The sequence below is a fragment of the Protopterus annectens genome, chromosome 13.part0 (assembly GCF_019279795.1).
Source record: "Protopterus annectens isolate FY-2018-M chromosome 13.part0, PAN1.0, whole genome shotgun sequence".
Taxonomy (NCBI): Eukaryota; Metazoa; Chordata; order Ceratodontiformes; family Protopteridae; genus Protopterus; species Protopterus annectens.
In genome coordinates this window covers 408,686,345-408,702,931 of record NC_056747.1, presented here as the reverse complement: position 1 = coordinate 408,702,931, position 16,587 = coordinate 408,686,345, and the positions used below count along the sequence as shown (strand labels likewise).

General features: G+C 35.2%; 1 protein-coding gene across 3 annotated transcripts in view; it reads right to left on the bottom strand.

Annotated features, from left to right (window-relative positions):
- The window catches only part of IFT22 (intraflagellar transport 22), a 279,140-nt gene that overhangs the window by 82,838 nt on the left and 179,715 nt on the right, over positions 1-16,587 (bottom strand). The window contains exon 2 of one of the 3 annotated variants that reach the window (XM_044054038.1): positions 10,607-11,062. The exons of the other annotated variants lie outside the window; for them this stretch is intronic. Coding sequence (XP_043909973.1) covers positions 10,607-10,635 — 29 coding nt within the window. The 5' untranslated portion in view covers positions 10,636-11,062. The remainder of the gene's footprint in view (positions 1-10,606; positions 11,063-16,587) is intronic. 3 annotated transcript variants of the gene reach the window in all.

Sequence of the window (16,587 nt, the reverse complement as noted above, 5' to 3'; positions counted from 1 at the left end):
AGCATTTTTGCTGGAAAAAGCACTGTACTGTCTAACTTGTCATGGTCAAGGCATTTGACACAATATCTTAACAGGGCATTGTTGACAAACTCATATACCCAGTGGATAGTCAGCTTGCTCACAGACAGGACTCATCTACAATGAGGCAAGTCACAAGCAGTGTCTCTCAGAGATCAGTCCTGAAAACTGCTCCTTTTTGTCATTTACTTCTCTGAAGTCAAGGCCAATGTCAAGGGCCTCTGGCTTACAAAAATCTGCAGATGATTATAAAATAGGAGCAATCACAGAATCCCTCACATACACTAATGTTCTCCAGGAAAGGCTGATACAGACAACTTGTGTCAGTGCTATGAATTAAAACTAAATGCCATGAAACACACAATACTATCCTTCGGGAAGTCATCCAGCCCGGTAACTATCATACTAACAACACACTCCTACAAGCTGATCCAGAAGTCAGGGCTTGGGGGCAGAAACTATCTATTCTTTGACCATCACATGTCTACAGTAGTGAGAAAATCATTCTATGTTGTACAACTCGTAAAGACAGGTATAGTGTCTAGGTCCATGGAGGTCATTGTTCCACTGTATTCAGCCATTCATCAGACCTATCATCGAGTATAATGCCCCCCTTTGGTATGTACCTAACGAGGCACATCTAACAATTGTAACATCTGCAGAAGTTCATTAAAAGAATAACAGGGAGTGAGTAACGTACCCGATGAAGACCACCTCAAACCCCTATCCCTGTATTCTGTCTCCTACAGACTGTTGAGGGGAGATCTATGCCTGGCATACAAGGCATTGTCAGATGCACCCTGATGGGCCTACTGCATATCTGCAAAACAAACAGCACTACAATTAGCAGTTCTAAAGACTTGAGCCTTGCCTGTGATATAAACAGGACCCGTTTGCAGACAGGTATATATCCCAGAGAAAACTCCTTCTCTGGAACAGGCTTCCCATCCATGTCAAGCATTGTTCCTCCTAACCTAATTCAAGTGTAACTTGGACAACTGGATGGGAAACGGGAAATTAATCCTTGGTTTGGCACCTTTGTCTCTAATGGACACGTGTAGCTTGTAAATGGCTCATTCCCAGGCCCCTGACTGTAAATGTTTCATCCCTCAAGACCCTGCTTACACTTAGCAAGGGTACCAGAACTTGTCAGAGTTTTTGGGATGCACGGCTAGGCCAAATAAAGGCCCTAGTGGTCATTAACCTAGTACACATCTACGAACCTATGAACTTTGTAGATTCCAAACTGTAAGAAGGGCACAGTGTAGCATCCTTCTTCCTTCTCTGAGGACTACATTAATTAAGCTGTTTTTTACCGCAGAGAAAATACAGTTGTAGGTAAATATACCTACCATAATCAGCAGATCTTCTAGACATAACAGGCTTGCCACCTGCTTTTTTTTCCCAGACTATCCAGACATTAGAACAACTATCTTGTAGTCCAGAAAACACTGTACAAAGTCTAGTATTTTGTTTAGCTGGAGTTTATGAAAACACCAACTCAGAATACTGTTTTTTTAATAAAAGATGCAATGCTCGATGCTTAAGTCTAAGGATGGGGGAAAATGGCATTCCACCTCCCAGTGATATAAAAATTATGTCACAAAATAAGCATGGAGGTAGGTGGCGAAAGGGTTGGAAGGGGCAGGGCTAGTGGCTGCATAATGGGCATGGCTTCTCAAACTTTCTGTTCCTCAGCCTACATTTAAAAAAGCAGTGGTTTCTCACATTCCTGCTCATGCTGGTATACAAAGGGCACAGTATGCACATGGTTATCTGTTGAGCTGGTGTACTCTCTAACCAGTTTTTCAAGCCATGATTTCTTGACAAAGAATGCAGAAAATGATTAACAATGACATAAGAAACCTTCAGACACTGGACCCAACCCAGTCTGGTTTTGTTAAAGGCAGTTTGTGCTTATTGAACCTGGTGGATTCCTTTGAGAAAGTCACCAATGCAATGGATGAGGGCAAAACAGTGCAGGAAGAACTCCTATCCCACACACACACACACACAAGTGATTTCATCGTTCCCACAGTACTAGCACTGCACCTTTAACCTATACAGATACGTCATTCAAGCAAGAGATGATGGCAAACCAGTCTTCTCCTTATTTGTCAGCTTGTCTAAAGCTTTGCACAGCAAACTTCTACTTCAAATGTCCTCATTAGGTTCAAAGTTCAGTTTTTCATACTTCAGACTCTGGTCCCAACAGACCTTCAAGAAGCCTGCCTCTAACCTGTCTAGTATCAAACTAGCACCCAAATACTTATCCAATGTCTTTTTAAACAAAGAAACTGCATCCACTGTCATAATTCTATGAAGCAGAGAATGCCACCACCAAGCAGTTCTAAAATGAGAAGAACTGACCAAAACTCTACTTTTACATTTAGGGGTTACCAACAATAATCTTTATTTCTAGTTCCTTTCTGATGATAGTCTTTTTTTTGTTAACCCCACACTTACTCCTAAACATTCAGATTTACCATATACAGATTAAATCACCCTAAAATAATATACATCTTATTTAGAATAAAATCGCACCAAGTCTATCTTTATAAGTCTTCCTCCCAAACATCTTTATCTGTCTGGTATAAAATCTTTGTATCCTTTCCAGTCTTTCAATCTGTAATGAATTAAACATACAAACATTCTCAGCATATTCCATCAGTCTGTAATGAATTAAACATACAAACGTTCCCAGCATATTCTATCACAGTTGTTAACAATGGTTTTAAATGGTGGGACCAAAATTTACCTATCCCTATATACAAAAGGTCTCAAAAATATTCTTACTCTCTAAATGGTTTCTAATAATATTCATAAGATGTAAATCAAAATTAAAGTCACAATCAACTTTTATACCTAAATCTTTAACATTATTCATTACGTCCAACATGATGTTATTCAGTGCATAAGGACAGGACTTATTATTACTACCAAAATGAGAAACACAATTTTTTTTTATATTGAATTCTATATTTTTAACAAGTGATCATGTGTGCAATTCATCCAAGCAACCCTAGACTACTATGATCTTCAACTGTAGTAACAACTGACTCAGTCTTAGAGTCATCAGCATACATACTAATCCAAATCCCTTGAAGTACAGGAAACTATCATAAAAATCCAAATAACACGGTCAGTAGAAAGAACTCAGAGGTATTCCAGAAAAACAAATTATACTTGGATAAAGTATCCCAAGAAAACTTTACTAGTTCTTACACATACCCAGATCTTAACCCACCTTATGAAATAGTGATTCAGATTGAGTTGCAACAATTGGGTGGCCGCGGTGGTGCAGCAGTTAGCGTTGCCGCCTCACAGCAAGAGGTTCTCTGGTTTGATCCTCGGCTGGTGTGCCTTCTGTGTGGAGTCTGCATATCCTCCCTGTGGTCACGTGGGTTTCCTCTGGGTGCTCCGGTTTCCTCCCACATCTCAAAGACATGCTGTAGGTGGATTGGACACTCTAAATTGACCCTAGGTGTTAGTGTGTGTGTGTGTGTGTGTGTGTGTGTGTGTGTATATGCCTTCTGTGGAAGATTGGGTGCTGGGCTGGCAACTCAACAACGTAAAACTCCACTGCCAATCATGAGCGGACAGGTGCTCTGCTGTGGTGACCCCTAACTGGGAAAAGCCAAAAGAAGAAGAATTGAGTTGCAACATTTGGAATATTATTCTGTCATGATGGATAGTGTCAAATGCTTTAGCCATATTCAAAGAGATCACATCCACAGATAACCCATTGTCCAATACTTCCCATAGTGGTTGGCAGAATAATAATAAATTTGTCCTACCGGACCACCCCTGGGTAAATCCATGTTGTGTTATGTCTATATATGAACCTAATGTAACCAATACATATTTACCAATGACCCGCTCAAAACATTTTCCCAGTATACTCGTCACACTAATGGATCTATAATTCTAAACAGATGCAGTTTTACCTCTCTTAGGTACTGGAACAACTAACAACTCTTTTCGTTGTCTGAACACAACCTTTTTCTAAAGTTCTTTGAAAAAATACATTTAAACAAGGCATAAGAATTTCTAAAATGGACTTAAGAAAATATCCATAAATCCCATCAGGACCCACTGCAGAATCTTTAGGATTAATATGTCCAAATAAATTAGGACAATCTCCATCCAAATTGAAAAAATATTCATCCTTTACACAATTACTTAAGAGACAACTACTGTATCAAAAATAAATCAGCCAAATATCATACATCCATAATTATTTATTATACACAATACTGTAATCAGTCTTCCTGTCTCTAAATTGTTTAAGATGCTTGTAAAAAGCATTATTATTAGGAATAAATGTTACCAATTTCATCTCGTAACTTCTTCTGGCCTTCCTCAAAAATCTCCTTAATATGGTTCCATTATTCTTATACCTAGCCATATTACTTTCATTTGGAAATAGTCCATATTTTTCCACAGAAACTTTATTCGTGTATTAAATCTATCAAGTTCATAGTTCTAAGTGTTTTAAAAACTCAAGGTCTATCAAAACAGTTGGAACATGTTTGACTATCAATTGATAAATAAAATTAAAAAAATTGCTCCCAGGCCGTATCAATGACTCTCTCTTTCCTTCCAGTCCCAATTATTTAAATCAATAAACACCTTTGAAATATCAGTTCTAGAAATTAAATATCTTACTGAATCCTTTTTTAGTTAAAGTCCCACTTAATCTTAAATTCCGTTTTACACCATAGTGATCTGACCCCATTAACAGAGGAACACTACATTTTATTTCACTACTACTTTTTCTTGCCCCCAATACATCCAGTATATTTTTCCCCCCAAGTAGGGTCTTCAACTAGTTGTTCATAACCAAATTCCATACTAATGTAACCATCTCATCTGACACACTTGTACTATTACAGGTACCTTTCCAATTCATACATGGAGCATTAAGATCAACCATTAAATCATAATTATTCTCCAACTTAGTAATATTTTTACTAAAATCACAATTTTCCTGATGACTCAAACCTGGGGGTCTGTAAAACATACCTTACTAGTCCCATTAATTAAGATGGGAACAGTCGATCTCAAAATCTGCTGATTTACTTGTCATGTTAAGAGACAGGTTTCCGGTTCACATAAATAGATACACCAGCCCTAACGTAACGATAAGCCATATATCATGGCAAATTCAATGGATGATTTCTTCCTGAAAACTAAGTTTCAATAATTAAGAACACATCAATTTCATCTGTTATAGCTTAGCTACTCTCTCAGCCCACCCTTCTATGGTTCAGAAGCTACCTGTCTAATAGGTATCGATCAGAAAAATGGTACTCTGCTCTCTCTCCATACCTCCCAGTCACCACTAAGCTCTATTTTTGGTTCCCTCCCTCTAACATTCTCACAAACACCATACACACATCAGGAACCCTAATACAGTGCACAGATGACCCCACACTCATTTGCATATCTGACAACATGGCACACCTCCAAAAAATTACGTAACCTTAACAGGCACTGAAACATGGATTTGTAAATTGCAACTCTTGCTCAACTCAAAAAGGAACTACTTTTTTTTCTCCAAATCCCTCTCTCCTGGAAAAACGAAATTTAGTAATACCATTAAAGCCACTTCTCACAGCAAATTATTAGGGATGATGGTGGATGATCATCTAAAATTCGAGCTGCATATACAAAATTGCATAAGAAAAACCCATCACAACTAAGGATGCTTTACAGCATCAAACACTTTCTAAAAACTATGTTTTGACACTACTCATCTGCTCCCGACACTTTTATGGCACTCCACCCTCACTAACCTCAGAGTATCACAAAAATCAAGACTTTGATAATGCTATAACAAAGTTGCTAAATTTGCAGCAAATACCCCTTTGAGAACCCACCACTGCACAGCACTAAAAAGCCTACCCCATTAAACAACATATACACAGCTTCTTACTACCTATAAAATTATCCAGCATCCATTTGCTTGTCTGGCACTAAATAAAAATTCTATACAACTATGTTCCCAGTTGGTCATTAAAATCCAGTGACCAAAAAACCCTATCTGTCCACAACCAATCTATTCTGCTGGGCATCGCCTATACTGGTACCATGTTGCTAAGGCCTGGAACTCCTTATCTGTTATCCATTAGATCAATTAGATCAATACCCTCCTTCAAAACCACTCTGAAAGACTTCCTAGTTAAACACTAGCTTTATTCTTGCTCAATACCAGAATATTCCTAAATGTGAAAAAGTACCTATTCATACCTTATACCTCCTCACAGTCACTTCTTCACTCACTTCCTTACTATCAATTTCTCTCCCCAGCTTTCTTTCTAAATATACCGTAAGTCTTGCCTTTCTCTCACTTCATATTGCAATTCCGGTCTTTATTATACTAAACTTACCTTTAATTTCTTAATAAAGAAAGCAGCGGTGGTATAGCGGTAGCGTTGTTGCCTCACAACAAGAGGTTCTCCTGTTCGATTCTCAGCTGGAGTGCCTTCTGTGTGGAGTCTGCATGTTCTCCCTGTGGCCGAGTGGCCTCCAAAAGACATGTGTGAATGGGCATGCCTTCGCTGAAGGTTGGGTGCCGGGCTTGCAACTCTGCACCATAAAAATCTACTGAAAATCATTAGCAGACCAGGGTTCCGCTGTGGCGACCCCTAACCGGGAAAAGCCCAAAAGACAAACAACAACCATTAATTTCTTAATAAACTGACAATTTTTTTTAAAATATTAAATCATAATCATACAACTTGTATCTATTCTTAACCAATGTTTTCATATATATCTAATTTGTTATAATTAAACTGTAGATGTTTTTGTATTATTTTTGAAGACTGCAAAATTATTGTTCTTAAAATGTTTTGTAATACTTTGGAGATTTTTTTCCCAGGGCCTCTCTGAAAATGGTCTCTTTGTAAAACCATTAAAGACAGGAAATGAATGGTACAAGGCTCTTTAATGTATCTTTCTGATACTGTTTCTCTCACCCAATGATATGCAGTAAACAGATTCCATTCCTTTTGGGAAATATGGAATCCACCCCCCCAAAGTACTGCATGGGAAAAACACGAGTAGGAACATAAATTATAATAATTCTTACCACGGAGTGGGAATTATTTATACTACTGGGATAATCTTTGCTGTTGCTACTTCTGCTGCGGCTGTTGCCTTTGTTTCTCTATTCTTGACACTATTTTTCTCGAATGTTATGGAATAACTGCAGCCAAGTTTATAGTACAAAGGTCAGTTTTTACATGGAAAGTTCCTACTGTGCATATGAATAGGGGTATGGAAGTTTTGTTTTTTTTTTTTGTTTTTTTTTTTTACTTTGAGTAATTTCGTCTTTTTCTTAAAGTCACTGAATGACAGCAAGGTGGATCATTCGCTAAGATCACTACCTCACAAAACCAGGGTCCTGGGTTCAAGCCCATGTGAAATTGCATGTTCTTCCAGTGACTATGGCCACTCTGGTTTCCTTCCACATCCCCAAGAACTTACTGGTGGAGTCTCATGATTTGAAAAATGTTCTCTACTAGATGCTCTATCTGCATTTCTTAACTCTGAAAGACTGACTGGGCCTTCAGGACCCCTTTATAGCAGAGGTTCTGGGAGAAAAACTGCACAATATACAATCAATCAGCTTACATCTTTTGCGTCAGTAAAACAGCACTATTTGTAACAAGGTTCAAAACTAAAATTATCACTATAAACTGTGTATCTCAGAAAAATGCATAGAGAGATAAACAGATGACTGCTGTTGGTATACAGCATCGATTGTAAGAGTGAACAAGGCTCACTGCATTACACTATCCATTAAACCATGCAGCTTAGGGTAAGATTTACAAATGTTTAAGTCTACATTGGGTTACAAAAGAACAAATCAAAAGTAAGGTACGTTACCCCAGAGTTAATAGTAATGACATGCTAAACCAAGGTCTCATCTACATGAGTTGGTGATAGCTCAAGCAGACATAAAAAGATCCATGGCACTTAAAAAAAAAAAAAAAAAAAAAAAACAGTAGTTGGTTGCTATATGTTTTATATGGGTCTCTATCAGTTGATAGAGCTCTCATGAACTTGAACTCCATATGGTCAATACCATATGACTAAGTTATTGAAAACCTGAAGCTGTTGAATGGAGAGAGTGGTACATCTTTAGCCCTTCTATTTTTGTTATAGAAGGGTCACTCGCATCTTCCTTTCTACAATAACCAGACTGCAATAGACATTTTATCCCATTCCTTTACTATAATTTAATTTCTCTCCATTTTTACACCAAACAAAACATTTCCTGTTACTTCATTCAACACTATTTTTGCATTATTCACAGAAATATTTTATAATCAGTATTCCATAAAGTTATAGATACCCAATTTCTTAATTCTTGTCTTTTATCTTTTTTCCATATAAATTTTATTATCCCACTACATACGTCTGCTTTTACTCTTCTACTATGAAACTTTTTCCCTTCATTTCCAAAAACCCTTCATTTAACCATTCATTTAGTACTTTAGAGAAAATCACTTTCTGCTCCATTCCCAATCATTTGTAAAACTTATAACTTAGTCCATCAAATCCTGGTACTGACTCTCTTCTATCCCATACATATCTTTTCCATTTCTGCATTAGTACCTTCAGATATTTTTTAACATTCCAGTTTCTAAGCTTCTTTCTTTTCATACAGTTCATCTACAAAATTTTTTGACAACTTCTTTTTGTTTATATTTTGCATCACCGTCTTCATCATATACCACATCCATTCTTCCTTCCTTTATTCTTACTTGTTTTCCTAAATAACATATGTCCTCTTTTTACCTTTCAAGAAAAATCTTTGCCTAAATATTTTTTTTAAACTTTTCTCATTTTTTCCATACAATATTCTCTTTCTTTTTTTCCCCCTTTATTTATACTCAAAGCTCATCCATTATTTCTTTATATTCTGCCATTAAAAGCACATTTTTATACTTATCAATATGATCCAACATACAGTCCTATGGTGTTATAATTTCTTACTTTCCAGCTTTATTCCATCTAACTTCAATAATTAACCCTTTTATTATTTTCCATCTTTCATCTGTTTATTCTCACCTACTCTTGCCCACACAGCTCTGGGATCATAACATTCAGCAATTTTGACACCTCTTTCTATTTCTTCCATTCCATTAGAACATAACACAATCTAACACTATTTTTCAATTATCCCCAAGTTTATAATCTTTTTCTACATGTAGTCATCCACATTTTATAACTTCTTCAATACATTACATAGTGTTACTTTCCCAATCTACTTCCTTCAATTAAACTAGTCTATCATAATAATAAAAAAACATTTAAGACCCAAAACATCTTTTCCCGTCATATTTGTGTATGCATAAAGTTGCAAATACCCTTACACATCCTTCCCCTTTTCTAATATCACACATTACCATCCCTACATGGTATTGGTTATTATGGTAACATCCAATATTTTTACTTCATTTATTATAAGAAATACTTACAGCTAAATATTTGTTTCCTATAGACCACATAATCTTGTTTCTCCATAATGCCTCAATTACATCTCTTTTCTTTTTAACACATCTTGTATCTAATAAAAATATAAGTTTATTTTCACCTTCTTACACCATTTGATTACCATTAGTCTCCAATATTTCAGTATTTCTAATACTGTTCACATTAACACTTAGTATCTTTACATTGTCAGTTTTCCGTCCTTTCCTTCTTTCTACCAACTTTTCTTTTTCTTCCTACCCTTCTCCTTTCTACAAACTTTTCTTTTTCTTCCTACCCTTCTCCTATTAACTTTTCTTTATTCTGTTTTTAGTCTTCTACTATGACAAACTTCTCTTCTTCATCCATTCTAATAGTCAATACCTATTTTTTTCCTGAATAACATCTTCCCCCAAATACTTTAACTCCATTCCTACTGAAATTTATTATATAGTCTTCTGTACTTTCTCCAATAACATTTTCTAAGCTATCCTCTTTGCTATTTTCATTATTTCTTCAGTTATTCCTTCATCCTGTAAACTATGAGAATCAAACCAAATAAATTACCTTGGGCATTAGATTTACTACACTTTTGGTTCGCAATTTTTAGTGATGTCTCTTCTCTCCTCATTGTCTGTATCTTCTTTTTTTCACAATTCTGTACTAAAGGTTTTAAATCTTCACACAAAGATAAAGCCTTTGGCTGGCCTCCGTATTTTACAGTCCCATTTTTTCCATTACGTTTTGAACATGCTGCACTCTTCCTTCTGATATCACTCCCTCAGTCTACAGATTTCTTTCAAGTACCCTTTTTATATTATGCATTTCTTTACAAGTAGAGAAGAAAAAAGTTTAATTTCAACAGTGTCAGTATCAGTAGTTCTAAGTTGTGCATGCATTTTCTTTTAAATTAGTGGTTCCATGGTCCCATTTTTTGTTTCTTTCCTACTTCAGGCATCAATTTTTCAAAAAGCAATGGTTTCAAAAAATCTCTTTACAGAAGTCTTCAGTTGTCAACTTTATTAATGCTATGTTTTTATACTAATCCTAAAGCCATAATCATTGTCTAAAACATAAACATGTCATTTTATGTTTTAATACTTACCTCAGGCTTCTCATTTCTCGGTTTCTCATTTATTGTCTGTTGTTGAATTATTTCTTCTGTTGCCACATCTGTTTTTCCCATTCTTATATCAACATAAGATGTTTGTATACCCTGTCACCAGTGTGTGCCCTTAAAACAAGTTACTTCACCAGCCGAACACACCACTGTTTTCTGCTCCCTAATCACAGAGTCACTGCGTTCTCTGCTGAAACTCATTTATTCTGTATTTTCATCCATAACATGATCTACCATCTCATTCCATTTTATTTCTGCTCCATTTTCTGGTTCACTTTTCTTCAAGTTCAGTAATTCCCGAGTTAGTAATCCACTTCTTTCCAACTACTTTACAAACATTTTCTAATATACAGTGGTTTCAGTCATTACTGCTCCATCTCTCATGGCATCCTCTTTCTTTAATTTCTCTCAACCAAGTCATCAGCACCCCTTTGGCACCACCTAATGAACATGAGGCAAGACAAAAGAATAGGGACTGCTTTATTTACATCTTTCACATTATTTACATTATATACAAATGTTCACATTTACAGAATTTACAACATTTCACAACATATGCATTCTTTACAACCCTGCTGTCCCATTCTTCTTTTTTTCATTTAGTCAGTCTAATTTGAAAGATCAAAGAAAAATAGAAATAACCTTAACACGATTTTCATTTAAAAAACACGAAACAGGAATACATTCATTTACTGTGTCATTTTCCTCAATACATTTTTTTCTTCTGTACTTTTGTTACATAAGCTTCCACATTTCCTAGTGGACAACATCCGCACAACAATAAACAAAACCTTATCCCAGTTTTCAATATCATTTTGCTTTCCTTTCAAACCCATTCCACTTACATTAATTTTTTTTTAAATATTCACAAAAATTCTTGTTCATAGAATTCAGGAAAAAAATATATAGTTTATTCTATATTATACTCTCTACATTTCCTCTCTCCTGGCGATTCATATTTCATATTTTTAATCTCCATAAAAAACACTTGCTTTATAAATTTTTTAAAAATATTTCTTTATTTCATACATAGCAGTTTAAATGTTCCCTTAATTATCTCGATGGATATATTAAAGAAAAATCTTTCATTACATTTGTATAATTTTTTTTTTCATTTAATGTCCGATTTCCAGTCTATTTTATATACCTTTATTTTATTCATAGATTTTCATTTCCATCTTATCGTTACGTTTTCTTTCCCTTTATTCCACATTGAGATACATCTCACTTTCAACATTTTCCCCATCACATTTCTCCATTTTAAGTGCTTTTTTTTTTTTTATAATTATCCAGAAAAATGCAACAGATACCAGGTATACAATAGGGATTTTCACATTTAACCATCCTTTTTTTCTTGGTCTCATTGGAACTCATTAACACAAGCCCAGCCTCCAGTGCCCCACATCCACAAGTGTCCATCAATTCTCCTACCCTCCTGGACATCCTCCAGTGTTGCTGAGGCTGGTCATGGATCTTAAGGATGTCATGGGGACATGGCCATCTATGTTTCTCTCCGGTGGGGTTTTTTTGTATATTGTAAAGCCCTACCCACTTTTCCCTTTTCCTGCCCTCATGCTACTTGTTCACGTCCCAGGTCAACTCTCCTCTTTGGACCATACCTCCCCCTAAGGGAAAATCAGCAATGAGCACCCCCCCCCCCGGACGGGCATGCCCAACCCTACCTGCTGCTCCAGCAGTCATCCAAGCTATTAACTGAAGTTGGGTCCGCTGGGCCATAGTTAGGACTACCTCTCTATGCCAACACAGGGGCCTTTAACCATCCTTTTTTTTTTTTACTATAAATTATACCCCTTCCCACATGATTTGTGTACCTCAAATAAAATTGAAATAATATGCATTTCTTTTTCCATATTATTCTGAAACAAAAACTCCACCCAAGTATGCTCATTTTCCTACTACACAGGTATTAACATATATACTTTTTAAAGTAAATCTTTTTTCACCATGTTGTCAATTTCTTTACTTCATCCAAGTTTTCTTTCCATTCTATTACTCCTTCATATTCACCAAAACTATTCCCTAGTGTATTTATTTCTTTTCTATTAAAATATATTCAGTTTTTCTTACTTCACCAAATCCTTTAGTTTTAGCTATGTTTAGCTGCAATCTTACTTTGCTAAAGAGCATCTCAGTTCTTACTATTACTTAATCTATATCTTATTTCTTGTAACTATAACTAGGTCATCTGCATATGACATGCATATTGTTACTTTATTCCAACTAACTCCCATGCTGCATTTTTAAACCCATATTCACATGCTTGCTTTATAGCATTTTTACCAAAACAAGCATGACTAGCGGACAACTTTGCTTTCCTTTGCTCCCCTTTTTATTTTCACTTTTTTTCCAAGTCATGTATTTACCATCACCATCACCCTTACCAAAGAATTCTCATAACACAACTTTCACTATTCTTTCAACTATTCTAATTGCCTCAATTACCAGCTATTAAGGGGTATTTCAAAGCTACACAGTTAAGGCTCCTATACAAAGCAGAAGTAGAACCTATAATTCAAAGTGGAAAGGGATGATGATGAAATGGGAGGGGGGCTCGAAAAACAAGGAGAGAGTATGATTTTGATACAGGTCCTCAAGGAGAATAACAATAACTATGCATATTATATTTATAAAGTGACAGAAAGTATTCCAAGAACTATGCCAACACAGGAATGCAGAAAGGAGATTCTGCCAATACAGATGGCCGCAACTAGGGATACAGATAATAGGCAAGAGGGGGCTGGAATTTATTGGAGAAAACTGGTAAAAGAACCAAGGTATTGGGAGCAAATAATAAGTAAAGCGAGAAAGGTAAAAGAATGGAAACAGGCCAAGAATTTATTTCTACTGCAGGACAGAGATAGTCTTCCCCATCAAGGACTAATATCAGAGTATAGGCTAACAAAGAAACGGGGGATCCTATGCGAAAGGCCAGCACTGGTACAGATTTTAGTAGCATCCAGAACGGAAGCTGCTATTAAAAAGGGAATAATTAGTACAGCATACAAAATATTTGCATGACAACTATAAGAATCGATCAGAGGTTAGGGAGGATTGGGAAGAGAAACTGGACAAGTAATACACAAAGAAACAATGGGGGAATATATCTGTGTCTCCCAAATATGCAACAAAGTCTAGAAGATTTAGGATCTTTGCTTGGAATTGTTTACATATGTATTTTTATACCCTAATTAGGCTCCAAAGAAGTTTTCCTCAGGTAGACAGCAAACATTGGAGGTGTGATGTGGAAGAAAGAGGTAATTGGGAACATATTTTCTGGGAGCATAATGAGTTGGCAGACTTTAAAGATTCCCTGTAGACTGCTCTATCAGAAATACTGGATAAGCAACTTGGTGTAACTAAGAAAAGTACTTTATTTCAGCTATGATAAAGGATTGTAATTGCCCAAGTAAGGCTTTGCGGAGTCTAATTACGGTGGCTGCCAAAAGAGCAATTAATGGAAATCAAACTTTACTAACCAACTTTACTAAAAGTAGTCAATACTTTACTAAAAGTAGTCAATACAGTAACAGCAATAAAATGACTGGAATTGGGATCTTTAGAAAAAGGTAGGAGCAAAATATGGGATTTGTCAGAACAATACATGCAGAGGAGGAACAAGGTTTAAAAGAAGGCAGGATTTGAACGAGCTATGTAATTTATGACTGGACAGAGTAGTGCTGTATAATGTTTTGCAACTACAATTATGTTAACATTGTTTGTGATATAAGTCTGCAATTAAAATTATGTCAATATGGTTTATTTACTTATGGATGATTGCCTTTATCATATGTGACAATTAATAAAGATGTTTCTTGTTTAAACATCACATTACTTTTATTTCTTCATTTCCTTCTGAAATGTAAAACTTCATGAAGCACTATGAACATCTATTACTTCTATTACTTCATCTTTAACACTAAAACATCAACTATTTGGTCCAGCACCTTCTGCATTATGTTTTGCAAAATTCTCAAATATGTTGTAATCTGCATTTTCAATTGTTACTGAACTCCAATTTATACATTTTCTGTCATGTTTTGATATGAATTTAATCACCCCATAATAGATTTCTTCTTCTTTTACCCCCTCTCAACCATTAGTCATATATTTATTAAACATTATAAACTAGCCCATCTGCAACTGGTGCTAATTTTTCTTTTCATTCCCTCAGTATTTTTTGTAATTTTTTACCTTTATTTCTTTTTTACCTCATCTGTTATTTTCATAACTTTCCATACATAGAGTTGCCATCTTTCTCATCTCAAACAAAAATTTCAACTGCTCTCAATTTCTTCTTGGGTATACATAACCCTTTTCACCATAAATTGCATACATTTTCCTTGTCTTACCTTAACCCATTTTCCTAACCATGGATAAACAAATTTTCCCTATTTTTCATACAAATTTATCTCTAAATAATTTAGATTTTTACTGCTTCCCTTCTCTTCAAGCTCATTTGGAATTTCTACATATTTTTTCTTATTTTTTATTTCTTTCAACATTTAAATATACATTTTTATATTTGCTTTTAGGTATAACCCACCAACAAATCCAATATTCTCTTCATGGTCATATGTTTATGCAACATTTTTTCTTTTTCTTGTTTTAATAGTAAAGTCTGCTGTTGACCTTTTTATTTTCTTTCCTTCTTTTATAACATTTTTGTTACCACCCATTAAAACCCATATTGCTTTATGATCAGAAAATTCTTCAGTCTTCACACCTCCTATTACTTTTTCAAATACTTTCAGTGTAAAGCAATCTATTTCTGTTTTAAAATGTCCTTCTCTGACAAGTCCAGTTTCTTTCCCCAATATTAAATAACCACACATTTAATAACTTTATAAATTATGTCTCATTTTTCCTTTAAATTACAGTTGTCTCCTGTCATAATTTCTGACATATCCACCATTGCAAACTTTCTCTTCAAACCTTTTTACTCACTGTCATATATGAATAATACATAGTCTTACTATTTTCTTATCTCACATACTACCAGTCTTACTGGTATAACTACTATGTCCATTATTTTACTTCCTCACTTTTTATCAAAACTGTTATGCCTGTGCACATCCCATTTTCTACTGACCACAACTTTTTTTTCCATACAGCTCCATTATTTCTCATATATGTCAATGTTTATTTTTTAGACCTGTTACTGCCAAGCCTCTAACTTCATGTTTAATGTGGTTTACCTTTATCGCTAGCACTAAAACATTTTACATTTTTGTGCTTTTATGGTTGTAACTTATTTTTCTCCTTTTCACTCGATTTACTTTATCCTGCTCATTTTCTTCATCTGTTTCTGTATTCCTTTCTCCATTATCACTACTTAGTACATCAAACTGATTTTGCATCTGTACTTCCACATTTATGTTACTGTTTTCAATATTCTGTATAACATCTTTATCCATCACTGCTTTATTCGTTTCCTCATCCCCCATTACCTGTAGCTGTGTTTTATCTGAAGTGTTTCTTTCCCTAGCCTTGCTTCCTGTATCAATGGATAATGCATTCAGAAGTGACTTATGTCATTTAATTTCCTATACTTAGGCAAAAAGTTCCTAGCTGTATGACCTGTTTCTCCACACTGACTGCATATTTTCCTTTTGTATTCCTACATTAAAAGGATCTTCTGCACCACAATAAAAGCATTTTTTTTGCTGTTCCCCATTATCTTACAGCACTTTTTCCTTTCATGTTAATCACATTTGAAACATGCGTAATCTTCCTTTCCCATATATGTAAAGTTACCCAACCTTAGTCAATACATTTCTTGCAGTATAAACTTGTTTTCATTTCATTCACACATTCAGTTTGAAAATAAGTTTTCATTTCTGTCTCTTCAATATCAGTTGCTCTAAACTGAACAGTCTTTTTTTTCCTCAGCTGCAGTGGTAAATTCTAAAAAAAAAAGAATTCTTTCCATAATGCGTTTTTTTCTT